At 38.0% G+C, this 16,749-nt stretch overlaps 1 protein-coding gene across 1 annotated transcript; it reads left to right on the top strand.

Annotated features, from left to right (window-relative positions):
• The first annotated feature begins 3,671 nt into the window (after positions 1 to 3,671).
• si:ch211-197h24.6 (uncharacterized) lies at positions 3,672 to 16,506 on the top strand. The gene is made up of 13 exons (XM_053487908.1): positions 3,672 to 3,771; positions 4,196 to 4,252; positions 8,903 to 8,930; positions 11,334 to 11,411; positions 11,504 to 11,643; positions 11,772 to 11,897; positions 12,457 to 12,502; positions 12,799 to 12,867; positions 13,427 to 13,552; positions 14,160 to 14,371; positions 14,586 to 14,690; positions 16,175 to 16,238; positions 16,360 to 16,506. The coding sequence occupies exons 2-13, from the start codon at positions 4,208 to 4,210 to the stop codon at positions 16,380 to 16,382; spliced, it is 1,062 nt and encodes a 353-aa protein (XP_053343883.1). The 5' UTR covers positions 3,672 to 3,771; positions 4,196 to 4,207; the 3' UTR covers positions 16,383 to 16,506.
• Positions 16,507 to 16,749: the final 243 nt, after the last annotated feature.

The following is a 16,749-nucleotide window of genomic DNA, read 5'->3' as shown; positions in this document are numbered from 1 at the left end:
AGGCGCCTACACATCTGCCTGAGGATAATTACAGCGATATGTTTAATTATTTGCTGCTTATATTTTATATATTTTATTTCATAATTATAACTATAATATTTTATAAGATATAAATATATATTTAAAATATAACGACACAAATAGACGCATAAATATTTGGAGGTTAATTTAATTCTTATTCTGGCAGGTTAAAACAGTAAGGAAAATCTACAAATTGTTTGAAAATGTATTTAAAAAATTTTAGTAATGCTGTAAAGACTTTTATTTGTTTTTTGCAATATGTAATTTTTTTATTTATCTTATATTATTGCATTGTTCTTTGTAATTAAAAGATTATTTTCTTCTGGAACATTATATCTACAACTTACTTTGTATTCCATACTCCTTTGCTATTAAGTATAATAATATTGAAAAAAAAATGCAGTAAAATTAATCAATCAATCAATAAAGTAATGCAGGTTCTACAAACAAAATATATAGAGAACTATTGAATAACACTTTAATTTTGAAAGCCGTCATGGGATGGGTAGGACTTCTGCTTGCCTGATCAAAATAAAAACAACAACAACAAAAACTGTTAACATCACTGTTAGCCTTTGGCTAACTAATTGTGTCTGTTCATTCAGAATGGCATTTATGTAGATGTTCCTCCTAATTTAATTTTAGATATAGAGACTGTGAAATTAGCAGCTATATCATAATACAAGTCCTTCAATCACTCCAATGTTTAAGCAATGATGCTTTTTCCTTTTAATTTGGTTAAAACTATTTGTACAACATAATTCCCCAAAATTAATGCATTGAAGTTGAATAAACTGTTTTTAAATATGTAACATTTTAAAAACACATGACTACAGCTTGTTATAATATTTGAGGCTAAAACAGAGTTAAAAATAAAGAAAAACAAGAATCTCACTTGGTGACAAGCTGGCTTTGTGTTTAGCACTTAAACCTCTAGGATCAAGGATTCAAGTCCCACCAAATCTGTGTATGTGGAGTTTGCATGTTCTCCCCGTGCTTGTTGGGTTTCCTACAGGTATGCTGGTTTTCTCCCACAGTCAAAATACATAAAGATTAGGTTAATTGGCATTTTCAAATTGTACCCAATGTGTGTGTTTGTGCCCTGCAATGGATTGGCACCCCATCTAGCATGAGGATTTTAACCTTTTAATTCAATTCAATTCAATTTTATTTGTATAGCGCTTTTAACAATTGTCATTGTCACAAAGCAGCTTTACACAATCAAAAGAATTATTTAAGTGTGTCTGGAATGTACGTGTGCATGAAGCAAATAGACAGATAATCTAGTTTGATGAGGGACAATTTCTGTTGACTGGACAAGCATCAGGGCATCTACAAAACAACAGGGGCCTCATGTATCAACGCTGCATATGCACAAAAACTTTGATTACGCCAGTTTTCACGCTCACGGTCGGATTTACTAAAAGTGAAATTAACGTGAGAACGTGCGTTCTTTCACACTAACTTCATGTCTGGTGTATGTGTATTTCTTGTGTGTGTTTGTTTTATTTCCGTTGGCGAATCCCCCGAGGCAATTATGTTAAACTGCACACTACAAAGTATCGCACCAACACGTGAAAAACATTGCTATTAATTTATAATTGATAAAATGGGTTAATTGACACAATATTTTCCTACCAATTATTTGATTTAGAACATATAAAAGCATTTCAAATGTATACAACCCTTAGTCTATGGCAATGGCAGTGTTGACCTTATTAGAGGACATTGTCAGTGGCCGAATCCGAAGGGAACGCGTTTTTAGGGATCACAGTGATTTTCTGGCCCAGGATGATGACTGGCTTATTAGCCATTTCAGAACTATCCTCTTGGAGCTCTGTGCTGAGTTGGGTCCAAATTTGGAAAGAGAGACAGCGAGGAGCCACGCATTACCCGTTCCCTTACAGGTGCTGACAACGCTTGGCTTCCTTGCAACTGGTTCTTTTCAAAGGGAACTGGCAGACCGCTCGGGGTTAAGCCAGTCGTCTTTAAGCAATGCCAACTGTATGGGACGGGATCATCATATAAGGTTTCCATACCATGCAGTTGACCAGCCAAACATTAAAGCACAATTTGCAGCAATCGCCAGTTTTCCTAATGTAATCGGAGCGATCGACTGCATGCACATTGCTATAAAGGCGCCATCTGAAGACGAATTTGCATACGTGAATCAATAATAAATGTGCAAATAATATGTGATGCTTAACTGCGCCTAACAAATATTGTGGCAAGGTGGCCTGGGACAACCCATGATTCATTCATCCTCACAAACAGCATGGTTGGGATGGGGCTCAAAGATGGCAGGGTGCGCGATGGGTGGCTTCTTGGTGAGTGATATATTTAAAGATATTATTCCAGATAAGTTTTTTTTTATTTTGTTATTAATTCCAAAGGACAAACTTGCAAATAACAGTTTTTTCTCCGGTCTACCTCCAATAGGAGCACCTCCAATTCACATTCTGTGACGTTTCTCTACTTGCTTGTTTTTGCCATTGCTTTTTCATTTGGTTTTGCCAAAGTGGAGTCATTAACATATTTATATGGAGGAGGAGGCAGGGAGAGGTTTTGCGCTCGTGCACGTGCGCTCAATTTTACATTAATTCAGATGTACAAAGAGAATATGCGTGGGATTCCGCGTATGCAGTGTTTCATACATCAGATTTTTTTACGGCGTACACACATTTACAGCTTTGTCCGTACGCAATGTTTTAGTATGAATTCAACGCAAGTCTTTGTACATGAGGCCCCAGGTCTTGTGCGGTTGTCTTAGCCTGCACCAGTTACTACCTAACAAAAGTGGTAGATAGGACAAGGTAGAAGGTAGAGAACTGGTGGCAAGGTCATGCGGGCCCAAAAATCATTGCTACCATACCAATTAAACAATTGTTACCATACCAATTGAACAAGGATGTCAGGTTTTATAAATGTTAAAACACGTGACAACCACGTGATGTTATTGTGTGTCATGTACAGTACATGAGCAAAAGATGGCACGAGAGGGCAAGTAGGAAGAATGCAAGTTGTTAGATGCAGTATGATGCTCTGATATTTATGTGGATGTTACTTTGACACACACAAAATACTTAAACAATTTGTTAGACAAAATAGATCCTTTCATGGAAGGCACAAAAACTCTGAAACTCCCATTTTGATTAATTTATTTATTCTTCTTCAATACCACTTATCCCATAAAGGGACGCACACACACACGCACGCACACGCACACACACACATTCATCCTACAGGCAATTTGGGACTGCTATTTAGCCTAATCTGATTGTCTTTGGACTGTGGGAGGAAAACCAGAGTTCCCCGGAGGAAACGCACCAAGCATGGGGAGAACATGCACACTCCATGCTCACAGACCCAAGGTGGGAATCAAATCCGGATCCTGGAGGCGTGAGGCCTCGGTGCCATAACCCCTACACCACTGTGTCGCCCGGTTTAGATTCATGGATGGCTAAATACAGCCATTAATTAGCAAATAATCTAGCAAAAATGTGAATAATTTCCATGAGTTAAATTTTTTTTCAAGAGCTACAAGGTCTAGATAGCAGCGCAACCATGGCTACTTTTATTTTGAACCCCGTTGCCAAGGAGCGAGAGAAAGAGAGCACGCGCTCGAGCTCGAGCTTTCCGGCCGTGCAGTCTAAACAACGGTAACGCCTTCTGTTTTCTTCCGAGGCGCATGCGCAGAACAGAAACAGGAGCGTTTGCTTGCGAACATTTTACTTTCGTTCCTCAGTTGAGGTAATTAAAGCACGGAAATGTTAATAATTTTGTTTATCATATTGTATATTCTATAGAAATATATCTATTTCTTGAAAATGAGCTGAACGGTATGTTTAGTAAGAAAAGTATAGTACAGTGTGTTTTTGTTGTAATGGTACTGCATCTTTGCTAATATCACAGCTAATGCTAGTTACTGTTTAGTTGTTTATTCAGAGGTCATTGTGGTTTCATTACACATTTATATTTGTGATCGCTTTTCTGTGAGGAGTTTTTTCTTCTTCTTATATCTAGCTATATAAAAACCTGTTTATGTCTCTGTGGTGTGCTTGGTACGCGCAGTTTGTATGGTACATGCTAGCACACTCAGGTCCTTTCTGTTACTATAACATGGATAATTTAGCCGTTTGTGATTTAACCTTTTCCCCGTGTTGTTTATTTTGAGATTTCGGACAGAATGCAGGCTTCCGGTTTTCAGCAGAAGAAAAAGACCGCGGGAAAGGTGAGTGAGTGCTGCGATATAGTGTAGCTGAGAGGACAGTTCAGTGTATGCGGGTCGGATGTTAGCATGCCGCTGGTATTTGTTAGTGAAGCGGTGTTGGCTTTGTGTTAAACCTGCTACCTTATTAAAATCACCGTATTCTCATACTGATAAAATCCAGAGCTACATCATATTATCACGGTATCTAACGGCTAATTCGACCTGTATCGTGATTCTTTAAATATTATGATTTTGTTAATATCCTGATCGGATTCGATATTATAATTGGTTTTGTTACAATGTTAATCCATACAGGATGCTGTGCTGCTTGCTAATGAGTGAATCATTTACAGCACCACCTGTAGAATTGTAGAGGAACTGCAACATTTTGCCACCTCAAATGCAAACATACACCTAACATAAACATCAGCTACAACATTATGACCACCTGCCTAATATTGAATTGGTCCTTTGTTCCACAACTAAAACTTTAATGCAATGTGTCATGACACCTTTTAATGAGAACAAGCATTAATCTTTTTAGAACTTTGAGCTATAGTATCTCTTCTATTGGACCGAACTACACTGACTGGCCAGCTTACACTTCCCACATGCTTAAGTGAGCTTTGGCCACCCATCATTCTTGTCGCCAGGTTTTCTTTTTTTTTTGGACCAGTTTTGGCAGGCCATCACCTCTGAGGACTGTGAACCTCCCACAACGGCTGCAGTTTTGGAGTTGCTCAGATCCAGTTATCTAGCCATCACAATTTAATCCTTGCGCTTGGCCATTCATTTTTTTTATTTTATTTTTTTGCTTTCAGCACATCAATTTCAGGGGCAAAATGTTAACTTGCTGCCTAACATATTCAACCAACTTCCAGGCTCCACTGTAACGAGAAATTGTAACTGTAGCTGTTAATGTTTTCAAATTGCTGAAAAGATTAATGCTGGTTCCAGTAGAAAGGTGTCGGAAAACAGAATGCAGCACTGTTTTGGTTGCAGAAGTAGACCTACTCAATATTAGACCTGCAGTCATAATGTTATGGCTGATTGGTGAACAATACCAGTCAAAAGTTTGGACATAAGTTTGGATTTATATTCTACATTCTTGGACAATCATGGAAATAATACCAGCATCAAAAATCACCAATTAACCTCACCTCAAATTAGAGCTTTTATGAAGGATTTACGGAACATAAGTATGTAGCAGACACATCTCAATATCAACAGTTCAAAGGACATAACTGCATAGTTTGGACGCATTCAGAATTGTTTGACGGTGTAGAGAGAAAAAAATCAGGAAAGGCTATGGAATTAGAAGAGGTGTCCAAACTTTTGACCAGTACCGTGTGTGTGTGTGTGTGTGTGTGTGTGTGTGTGTGTGTGTGTATGTATGGCATTTAGAGAAAGCAGACAGTTATCTGTATTGATTAATGCCAGCCAACGCACTAAAGACAAAAATCTTTAGAAAGCTGTATAGTTTCATATGTTGTTAACATGTCAATGTGGGCCTGTAACATAGTATAGTTATATTAGGCTTATTTTGGGTTTGTTTTTTGGGTTGCTTATTTGTCAACAATTGAATTATTGTTGGAAATTTTGTCATCATTTTACCTGAACTTAACGTCACTTAATTTTTCTACAGAGAAACTCCTTTTATTGGGGTTATGTGGTAATGAATTATGGTGTGGATTATAAGGTGATTGACATCGAGCACAGATCGGAAGCTCTGGACAGTTCTATATGAAAGACACACAAACAATCGGCCAGTAACTGAAATTGGCCAGTTTTGGCGTGATCGCCCATGTCTGGCGATCGGTTGGTGATGTACAGTAGCCTCTGTTGTTCAAGTCAGATCAACATGCGTGCTTCCAAATGGAGAAGCAGAAAAACGTGTGCCTTATTATCTGGAGATCATGAGTTTAACCCCTGGCTAAGCTTATGAAACAGACTGACAGTCCCCTCAGGGGTGTGTGTGAGGAGTGGTTTATTTTCACTCTCACCTTAAGAGCACTTTCTTTCAGGTGTTTTATGCCACCCCATAATGGTGCATGAGCTGCATTTCAAAAGGTGCAGTCATTCCCAAAGGGTGCAGTATACACAGATCAGCCACAATATTAATTCCACATAGCATTAACAAATTAACATTGATTATCAACTATATAACACTAAGCTGTTGACAGTTTACTGGGCACCTAAGGCTTATTTATGCCTTTGGGACCAAAAGCTAGCCTGTCTGGTCTAAGCCCACAGAAAAGCTAAAGTGGCACAAATTGCTGGACACTCGGTGCACTGCAGTCTGCTGCACATGCGGCCCTGCAGGCAAAGATCCCGAGGCTGCTGACCCAGCCTCCCATGGGATGTGCTGGACAAACATGGCCAATTTATGGAGGCCCCATCCCGCAATCCACAGCACTCAGAGGATGTACTGCCTATGCCCTGGTGCCAGACACCACAGAACACCCCCAGAATCATGCCCTGGTGGCACATGAGGAACCTACACAATACTGGGCACAATGTTTTTTGTTATAATGTTGTGGCTGATCGGTGTATTTTCACTTTGTTCCTTAATTTATTTGTTTATACATCACTTTTAAATTTTTTGCAATGTTTTGCTAAATAATTAACAACATGAAGACATGGGTGAGCCGATGCACTGTTACTTCAGGTAATGAATTCTGGTTGTGCAAACACAAGTAGTAATATTTGATTATGGGCCACTTCCTATTTAACTGTAATTTGCTGCCCATGCTCTGGCTCCAAGGTCTCTTTGAAAACACACTATTTCTACCCATATACAGGCACTGGTTTAAAACCGAGCTCACCAATGCAGAATATGATTATTGTGATGTGGTCAAAGTTGTTTTATTGGCAGTTTGATATTGTATTTAAAAAAAGTGTAAAACAAGTTCAGTTGGAAGTATTTTCATTGTGCAAGTCGTGTACTTCCAACTTTATTAGCAATTTGTCCTTCACCTACATTAAAGTCTGAAGACTTTGTGGAAACTGGAAACAAATAGACATGAAAAAGGGTATAGCTGACCAGTTGCTAGCACCTTAAATAACATAAATTAGCAACAATTATAGCTGTCTGCAGTTTTAGACATGCTTAGCGCTTGGACTCATAAACAATTTTTTTTTTTTTTAATGGATGATTTTTCCATTCCTAAATGTCTGACTAGATTTCATAAGTCCTCCAGTGTGCAAGTGATATTGTATGCAATAGTGATGCGCGGGTCGTCTGGTAACCCGCAGGTAACCCGCGGGTTGGGGCGGGTAAAGAAATTGCCACTTTATTTGCGGGGCGGTCATTAAAAACAAAATTAAATAAAAAATCTATGTATGTAGCGTGCAATTCCCTATAGCCTATATTAAATATTTGGGAATATCTATTTTCATGTAAGTTCTTTGATAAGGTTACGTCACGTGACAAGTCACGAAAGCGCCAAGCAGCCACCGCTGCCTGTCACAACAAAAACAAAGAAATCAAAGTGAAGATCAAAGACGAGGTGCGGAAGAAATTGAGGTCGGGAATTTACATAATTAAAAGAAAAAAGGTCAGGCTGCTAAATATAATGTTTTAGCATTCTTTATTAGCACAGCGAACGTAAAAATGCTAAATGAACATTTCCGTGAGATAAATTAAAAAAAAAAAAGTCAGTGGTTATTTAGCGTAGGCTGTAAACTGTAGGCCTGCCCTATACAAATCTAAAACAAAAAATGTTTAGCCTAGATTACAAACGCTGCTTTGTAAATGTTTAAAATGTGTATCATTATCTTATCAATATGACCTGATTTATCGTTCATATTCATAACGCATGTTGTTGCCAGTTTACAGGGCAATGTTTCCAAGCACTTTCAGGCTAAAATAATGAATTTGAATTACAATGCCTAGTATGTCTATTTAATGGTCGCGGGGCGGGGCGGGTTGTAAAAATAGATACAGTGGTGCAGGGTGGGCTGGGGCGGGCCAAATAATTTCATAAAAGCGAGACCCGCGGGTTGGAAAAATACCCGACCTGCGCATAACTAGTTTGCAAGTCCGAGGTTTCTTTTTAAAATTGTTTCGTAGCATTATTATGCTTCATCTGTATCAGTAATAGTAATGAAAAAAATATATGACTAGACTTTTCGAGTGCTGTTGATTGCATAACATAAAGCTCTCGTTAACAGAATGGCAACCAAGATCTTCATTGCATGATCACATGAGAAATTTAAGATGGATACTTCTTAGGGGTCATAATCCCTATTAATCCCCATAGTCTCTTCTTTTTTTTTTAGTATTGTTATTTTTTTTTTTTTACTGGGGCACTGGTGCATATGCAATATCAAGCATAAACACTGTGCAGCATTCTGCAGGTTTTTTTTTTTTTTTTTTTTGAGTTAATAGTTATGGACTGTTATTTTCTTGTTTGCCTAAATAATTGCCATGCTTTAGAGGGAAGAGACAGATTGCTGTTCTTCCTGGAAAAGTCTATGACTAACTGGGAAGTGACTTAACCTTCAGTTCATACTTAAGAACAGCCTCCTCTGCTAATGGAGCCTGTCAAAGTGGAGGATGGTCCACAGTAGAGTTTGGGTGTTGTTCCCAACCTCACATGCTTTTCTGTTTCTCTAATTACTCTCTATTTCTCTCCCTCTCTTTGACGGTTTACTTGTCATCTATGACAGAAAAAGCAGCAGGTCTACGGTGATATAGGTAAGTCTTGCCCTCAACGCTCAGCTCTCTGTTTTTTGACCTTCAGCACTTTCTGGCCTTGGTGATGTCATCGCCATGTGCTATGTCTGAGGTCTCCAGAGCTTTAATTTAACAAACAGAATCAGCCCTTATGGCTGTTTTTGGATTTAAAAAACTTTTTAACAAAGCGATTAGTGTTGTGTTTCATTCCTACTTTATTATTGCAGGGTGTCCATGACATTTATACACATGTAGGTAGTCACAGGCAAAAATTTTCAACTTGTTTACCAACAAGCATTTTAAGGTATTGTCAATTTTATATAGGTAAAAAATATAGTCCAACACTAAAAATCCTGTATCTAAAAATCCTGTGTAGTACCATTAAAATGTATATTTTTTTTAATGAAAAGAACACAAACACAGCTCTCCTACCAAATGGCCATTACTGGGATGCTTCACTTATTAAATCAACAAATGGACAAAAGCTAACAGTTAAGGAGCTGAAGATATCTCATGCAAGGACATGTGAAGCTATTTACCGGACAACCAAAGCCTGGGTACATTACAAAGCCGGACATTATAGAAACTAGAGCAAAAAAAAAAAATGCCAAAAGAGAATTACGAGACAGCATTCTCCGGCCTGATGAGACCAAAACATTTCATTTTTAAACCAAGTGCCAAAAAGGAAATGAGAGCGGCTGCTGCTGAAGTGGAGCAGATCGAGGGCAGAGGTCAAATTAAGGTGGGAAACTGAGAGTAAAGTATAAACATGCATCTTTTTAAACCAAGTGCCTGAAGTGAAGCATGGTACTGGTAGCATCATGTTGTGTGGATACTTCCCATCAGGAGGGACTAGCAAACATGTCACAGTTGAAGAGATTTCGAAGACAAGCAAATTCTTATGCAAGTGGTGCTTATCGAAATGATGCAAAGTTCCAGGTGAACCTGCTTGTCAGTAGAGTTCAATAAAGAGAAATGGTGTACTCTACATACTAGGGTAGAAGTTCAGCGTCTAACTGGATTTTGTTCCTAAACATATTGCCAAAACTCCCAAGAAGTGGTTCAATAACAAGAGCGTCAAGATGGTGGAATAACCAGGAATGACCTTGCCAGACTTGCAGCTGGAACTGAAGCCGAAGGTGGTTGTATCAAGCATTGACCTGGAGGGTGAATACCAACAGATTTCAGCCTTTTTTTCTTTGTGTTAAAAATTTTTTGCCTCCATCAACTCAAAACATTCAAACCAAATACATTGAGTTATAACACTAAAATGCTTAATTAAGCTTTGAAGCAAATTTTTGTAATGACACAATTACAAATTAAATATTTATTAAATGTTTAACTTGAAATGTCCAGGCACCCTGTATGAACTTGTCTGAACAACTTTAGAAACTGTACCACTAACTGAATATCTGTTTTGGGGTGTCTGAGTTATGTTACATGAGTTAATGAACATTTTAAGCTCCAAATAACTCCAGGAGGGTGTATACTTAATTAATAGACGCCTTGGTGTACATAACCCAAGTGTTCTGATAGTTCACTGTGACTCCTGGTCATTTGTTGGACTCATCCTCATGCTTTGTCCACTACAAGGGCTGTGTATGTTGGACAACCCTGGTGGGCAGTGTTCCAGAGAGATGTGTTCCAAAGTTAGTTCAAACATGAACTGTTTCAGCGTCTATACTTTTATAATGCCCTTTACTGGACATTGCTGTTTTGCAGACATGGATAGGCCTACTGGTTAAATCTAGAACGTAGGTTCCTTGTTCTGGTCACATCCTGAATTTCTGGAGGACCACAAAGAACACAAATATCGTAGCTGCAACGTGATTGACCCCATACCAGTACTTCTTCGGTGGACATTTTGACCAGTGGAAGGCATCAGGCCCCATTTGCATTGGACGTTTCTTGTGATCATCACAATCTGTGCCTTTAAATTCCCTGGCATCCGAATGAGTGTTGTGCTTATCCAGAAAGCCTAATCATCTTGAATTTATGGAGTAACGCTAACAAGCCAGTTCTCCATGGGTTACAAAGTTCTGCAAAACATCAGACAAGATGTCTAACACAATGTGTGAACTGTGTTCACTGCGAACCTAAAAATGTTAAATCTGATCTGATACCAATCTACAGAATCAGCCAAATATCAGCACCAATCATGATGCTTGATATTGGATTGGGACATCCCTATTTGGTTGTTTTTAAGCAATAGTTTTAATGTTGTTCAGCAGTGAAGTTTCAGCTCACTTGCTTTGCCACAATTTCTTTCCCACTCTTGATGTCTGTTTGAGAAGAGTAGTGTATTTAAATATAAAGTGGATTTAAAATTGACATTGAGTGAATGAAATAAAAAGTCAATTTATTGATCATATTATCACTGTGGTATAATTTCATTTTTTACATTTTTTTTGTAACTTCCTTTAGTGTACAATAAGCAAGGAACCTTTCAGACCATTCCTTCTCTCACCAAACGGCTGAAAGCTGTCACAGATCCTGTTATAGGTATGTAATAAATTTTCAATTTAAAAGCTAACCACATTGTGGAAATGCACTGTACTGAGTGTGTGTGTGTGTGTGTGTGTGTGTGTGTGTAGGCCTACAATATATATGGGAGTATCGCAGCCCTAGCAAGTCCGTACCCCCGCATTACCAGTGTCGACTATGTAAGGTACAGTGGCTGCAGAACGAGATGGCTGCTCATATTACTGGATGGAGGCATTGTTTCAAATATTTGGTAAGATCTTTTAGTTCTTATATCAGATTTACTTCACCCTTTTTTTTTTTTCAAATTTATTAAAGATAGTCTGTGAAGAAACACGTCCATGAGCGCTTTAATAGTTTTCGATCTTATTTGATTAACAGAAACATGCTCATGCTGAAAAAATTCCTCATGAAGAAGAGCAAGTAGGAAAGAACCCAGCAATCAAAAAGGAAATGAGAGCGGCTGCTGCTGAAGTGGAGCAGACCGAGGGCAGAGGTCAAATTAAGGTGGGAAACTGAGAGTAAAGTATAAACATGCATCTTATAATCTGCTATAACATGCATAATTTGCATGTGTTTGTGTAGGAATTAAAAATGTGCAGCCATCAATCAGCCAGTGATGGAAGGTATATGAATAGATCTTTCCTCCCACCCGATAACAACTCCCAGCTTCATAGCTGTCAACTCATTTTAAATTAGATTTGATTTATAAGTAAAATTTGATTTTACTCTGGAACATGTGCTTCTTGAAACAACTGCTTGTATTACTCTGAAAGTTGTTTGTGGGTTTTTCTTTTCATCCACAACAGTTGTTCTGCTAGTAGTGGGTGAAAGTTTTCTTTTCTTACAGTACCTGACTGTGCCTTGGTATCAAGAGAACCTCTTCCTTTCCACCTCTTTATTAGAGTTTGACAGTACTGACTGGCATTTTCAAGTGTTGAGAGATCCTTTTGTATCCTTTTCATTGGATATAATTGTGTATCATTGGTCATTGTGTATAATACATTTTTCAATATCATACAAATTTCAGATCGCCAGTGATGCATAGTTCTCTTTTCTTTTTTAGGTCGTCAATAGGGAACCTGCTGATATGCCAGTCTTTCAGAACATGAGTAAGTCCTGCCTCAATTCAATTGCTTATATTTTTTGTACACTATCAGAAAATGCTATCTTGGAATTATTACATGACTCTTAAAAATCATTATTGTTACATTCATCTAATAATTTAAAATTTTCATATGGAGAGTACATTCCATGTTCTTGATTGCTGTATATTTGTTTTGTTTAACCATGGGCGTACAGTGACCTACATACTGCAACATGTACAGTGGTTTATGTGGGTAGGACAATGCAAAACTAATTATGTATTCACTGTGTATTTACTCTCTGCCCTTTGTGTGTGCATCAGAGTCTGCGTTTCCCACTGGACCGGGTCCTACAAGTCTGCTTGGACCAATTCCTGGAGGATTTCACCCAGGTATGTTTGTCTTTAAATGTATTAAGTATTACTTGGGTGTTGTACACAACAAGGCCTGGGGATAGTTTCTGAGAACACTTGACCCCAAAGTCTGGTTCATTTAGATCAATGAGAACAAAATTGTTCCTCGTTTAGGAACCATGCCTAAGTTTGCTGGAAAAAGTGGTCTTGAGAACGATACAGCATATTTGGACACGGATCAGTTGTGGGAGCCGATCACGTCTGAGAACAGAAGTAGATCTGTGTTTAGATGCTGAGATGTTAACGTACTCATTCTCTTATTCTCTGTGTGTTTTAATGGTAGCTCACAATCCAAGTTGTTGCATACTGCCACCTGCTGTATTGGAGTGTGTAAATGATCAAGTGTACCTGAGACCAGAGATCATTTAATGTGAATGCTGGCTAGTGGGGAGGGCGGAGCAAACAAGCAAACACATTCCTGGGCACAGTGCAAATTAATTGTGCTTAGTGTAAAAATAGCGTTAGAAAAAGCGCTGTTAGATTTCGTTGCCCTTTTTGAGTAGATTAAAAAACAATTTTGCATTTTGTGTTTCTGCAGGTAGACCTTTGAGTGGTGGGTTTTTGGACCAACCATTTGAGGAGGAGTTCCCACCACGGGGTGGCATGATGTCTGATTTTCATGGTGGCCTAGGTGATGCAAATATAAGGAGCCCTGACCGCTACGGTAATAGTTAAATTAATTACCTTTGTCAGGGACGTAAAAAACAAGGATAGGCCAAAAAGCAATTTCTTATTGGAATTCGTGTGACTGCTGGATCCTGATAAAGAGCACTCAGGACCAAAGTTAATGACAGTAACTCAAAAGACACAGCAGAGACGATGCTGAAGTAGAGTTGGTAGAAGTCCATGAATGTCCATAAGTTTGTCAGCCAGGGCCCAGACTTTCTGAGCAATTGCCATCACCAGCTTTCAGCCGGGGTTAAACACCTAGAAGGAGATAAGGTATTAGACAGCACTCTTTAGTACCACCATCAAAACAAAAAATTAAGGCATATTTATAAAAGAATGGTGATCTGTGCATATAGTTTCATTCCAAAAACTTGTAGCGTCTATGCCAAGACGCATTGAAATTATTTTAGCTTTTTTCAGTGGTCCAAAACCTTGCCTGTTTTTCTCTTTACTTGGTTATTTATATATAGTAAATATGGACTGTAAGTCAACTCAAGTTGTTTTAAGTCTCTCCAGATCTTTAGTGCTTTGGAACAATTATGGGTAATGGTGCAGATCTTATAGTTTTGCCATCTGACAGCAATATGTTATTTCCGATCCAGGACCAGACAGAATGATGGGAAATCCAGAGAGCATGCAGCTTTTATCCAACAATAGGTCCATGCACATGGGCTCAGACGGTTTTGGAGTGGGTCTACAAAACGAGGACATAGACGGACCTTACTCTGATGATCTGCCAGTGAACACAAACCGAATGAGAAGTTCTCAAGGCCCAGACTCCAACAGCACCCTCTCAACACTTCTCAGATGCCTGGTATAGCTCTAGATATATAATATATATATATATATATATATATATATATATATATATTTGGTCAAAATTGAAAAACCTATTTATATTGCAAGTTGCAGTTAAAGATTCTGGTCTCTGGCACTGCTACTTTAATAAAATAAATATAAGAACTTTTTGGGTGTTATTCCACTCACATATGATACCAAGTTAAATGTCTAAGTCTTGTTTATTTTAGGACACATTCCGCATTGAGTGTGAAGACGATGCTCAGATTGTGCTGAAGATCACGCAGAAGCTCACGGACGTCTTGATGGAATACCGCCTTAGGACTATCTCCTCGGTAACAAACTTAACTGGGATACTTGGGGACAATCAAATAAGGATTAGATGTCGGACCATTTCTCCTGAAAATTGTAGATGGTAGATTAATTTACAAGGTCATTCGGTTGAAAGTGGATTCAACTAGTGGTTAATGACGTTAAATAAAAAAAAAACAAAGAAAGGGATACATCACTACTTCTGTTGGAAAGTAAACAAATGTGTACTGTCTCTTTTTTGTATTGTGCATTATAGTCATTAAATAACATGGATCCAAGTGATAATCAGTCCTTTGTATAAATTAATGGTATTATCATACCATCAGTGTAAAAATGATGCGCTTCCGCATCTCGCGTTACTCACTGCTGTTTCCTGACGCTTCTACACGCAGTATTTATACACTGAAATTACACTGTTTCCTCATGAAGTACCTCATAGTTACCTAGGGGTGGTGACAGTGAGGTGGCGATTTTTTGTCATAGAAGGTGTTCATGTGTTGAACCTGTACTGTAACCTCACTAGTGATGGGTTGGGATAAGTGCATTATTGTAGCAGGGAATCGATTCTATAGAGAAATTAAAGGGAGTCTTCTCCTCTTAATCTCCTCTTACACTATCTGTTAAATTTTGGAATTAACTAAAATTATGTGACGGTGAAGTGTGCGGAATGAAGGTGTAAGATTGCGTTTATTAAGTAGATTTCAATTCTGTTACTTATCTTACGTACACCCAAATTATGTTTCTGCAAATATCTTCAAAGTACAGACAAGCCAACTTTACAGTTTTATTATAAATTTATGTATAGATAACTGCTTCTGCCATAAGTACAGTACTTGGTCTCAAATATGACATTAAACAAATTGAACACCTAACTCCATGATCGCTAGCCTGCGGGATTACAATCCACATCAGATTTCCCTGACGTTACGGTTTAAGTGCATAATCACAAATGACTTATCTGACTCTAATGTGGACATGTCTGTCCTTTGAAACGACATTGATAGGTTTTTGCCCCTCGCTCTGAGACAAAACGACATCTGGGATTCCCCTTGTGATTTAAAAGCGCAGAGACGACACTCTTACATTTAACACATGAGAATAAGTACTCCTTAGATGTGATTATGGTATTAGGCCACATGATGGCAGTGTGGAAATAGGGGACAAATTTAGTCAAGTGGATTTGTATGCTTTACAATTGTGTATATGTGTCAAAAGCACACAAGACTTATTTTGTTAGACTTAAGAACAAATCAGACTTACAGGCGTGCTCCTGAAACGGCACTCATGCGCAAGTCGGGGACTACCTGTATATGCAGTCTTGGGCCACATACAAAAATGATTCGGATCCAATCTAAAATACATAAAATTTGTGTATTTAAACAACCTTAGAAAATCAGTTCTGTGACATAGTAGGGTTAAAAATTACATTTGATATTATCTATTATATGATATATAATCTAATATTTTTGCTTAAATATTCTGTGTTAATGTGTCAAATGTCTTATAGGGACCTAGTATGAGTTCTTCCCGCTTGCCACTCAACTCTGACAGATTCACCGGCAGTATGTCAGGTACTCCTTCAATGTGAACACCCCAGCCTTATCATACACTTGACATAGTTGTGATCATTTGGGAATCACACAAGAATTTAGTCCAACAAAAGTGCAATGAACTTTCTTTTCTGTCTTGCAGGTCCTTCGAGATTCTATAACTGAGCCGCCTGTAACATCATACTGTTCATGATTATTCGACAACTGTTTTAACGTACTTCTCAGTATGATTTATCTTTTAAGTTGTAGATTAAATAACATGTTCTTTGTATGGCATGTTTAAACTACATCAGGATTATTGACTTTTGTCATTTGTAAATCCTAATGATTGTTGGCACATCTAGAGTTCTTGTACTATTTTGTACACTGATTTCAATAAAAAGTTTTTAAAAAAGTTGGTGTTTTTTAGGGCAGCCTTTTATATATATATTCCTCCAGAAACTTTCAGCTATTTAAATTTGGAAATTTAAAATGTCTTGGTAGTTTGGGCTATATTGTTAGTTGGATACTTGGGTGTCTTGAAGTAAATATT

Source organism: Clarias gariepinus, chromosome 26 (assembly GCF_024256425.1).
Source record: "Clarias gariepinus isolate MV-2021 ecotype Netherlands chromosome 26, CGAR_prim_01v2, whole genome shotgun sequence".
NCBI classification, from domain to species: Eukaryota; Metazoa; Chordata; class Actinopteri; order Siluriformes; family Clariidae; genus Clarias; species Clarias gariepinus.
The sequence above is the reverse complement of the archived record's forward strand: the minus strand, read 5'-3'. Positions and strand labels throughout refer to the sequence as shown.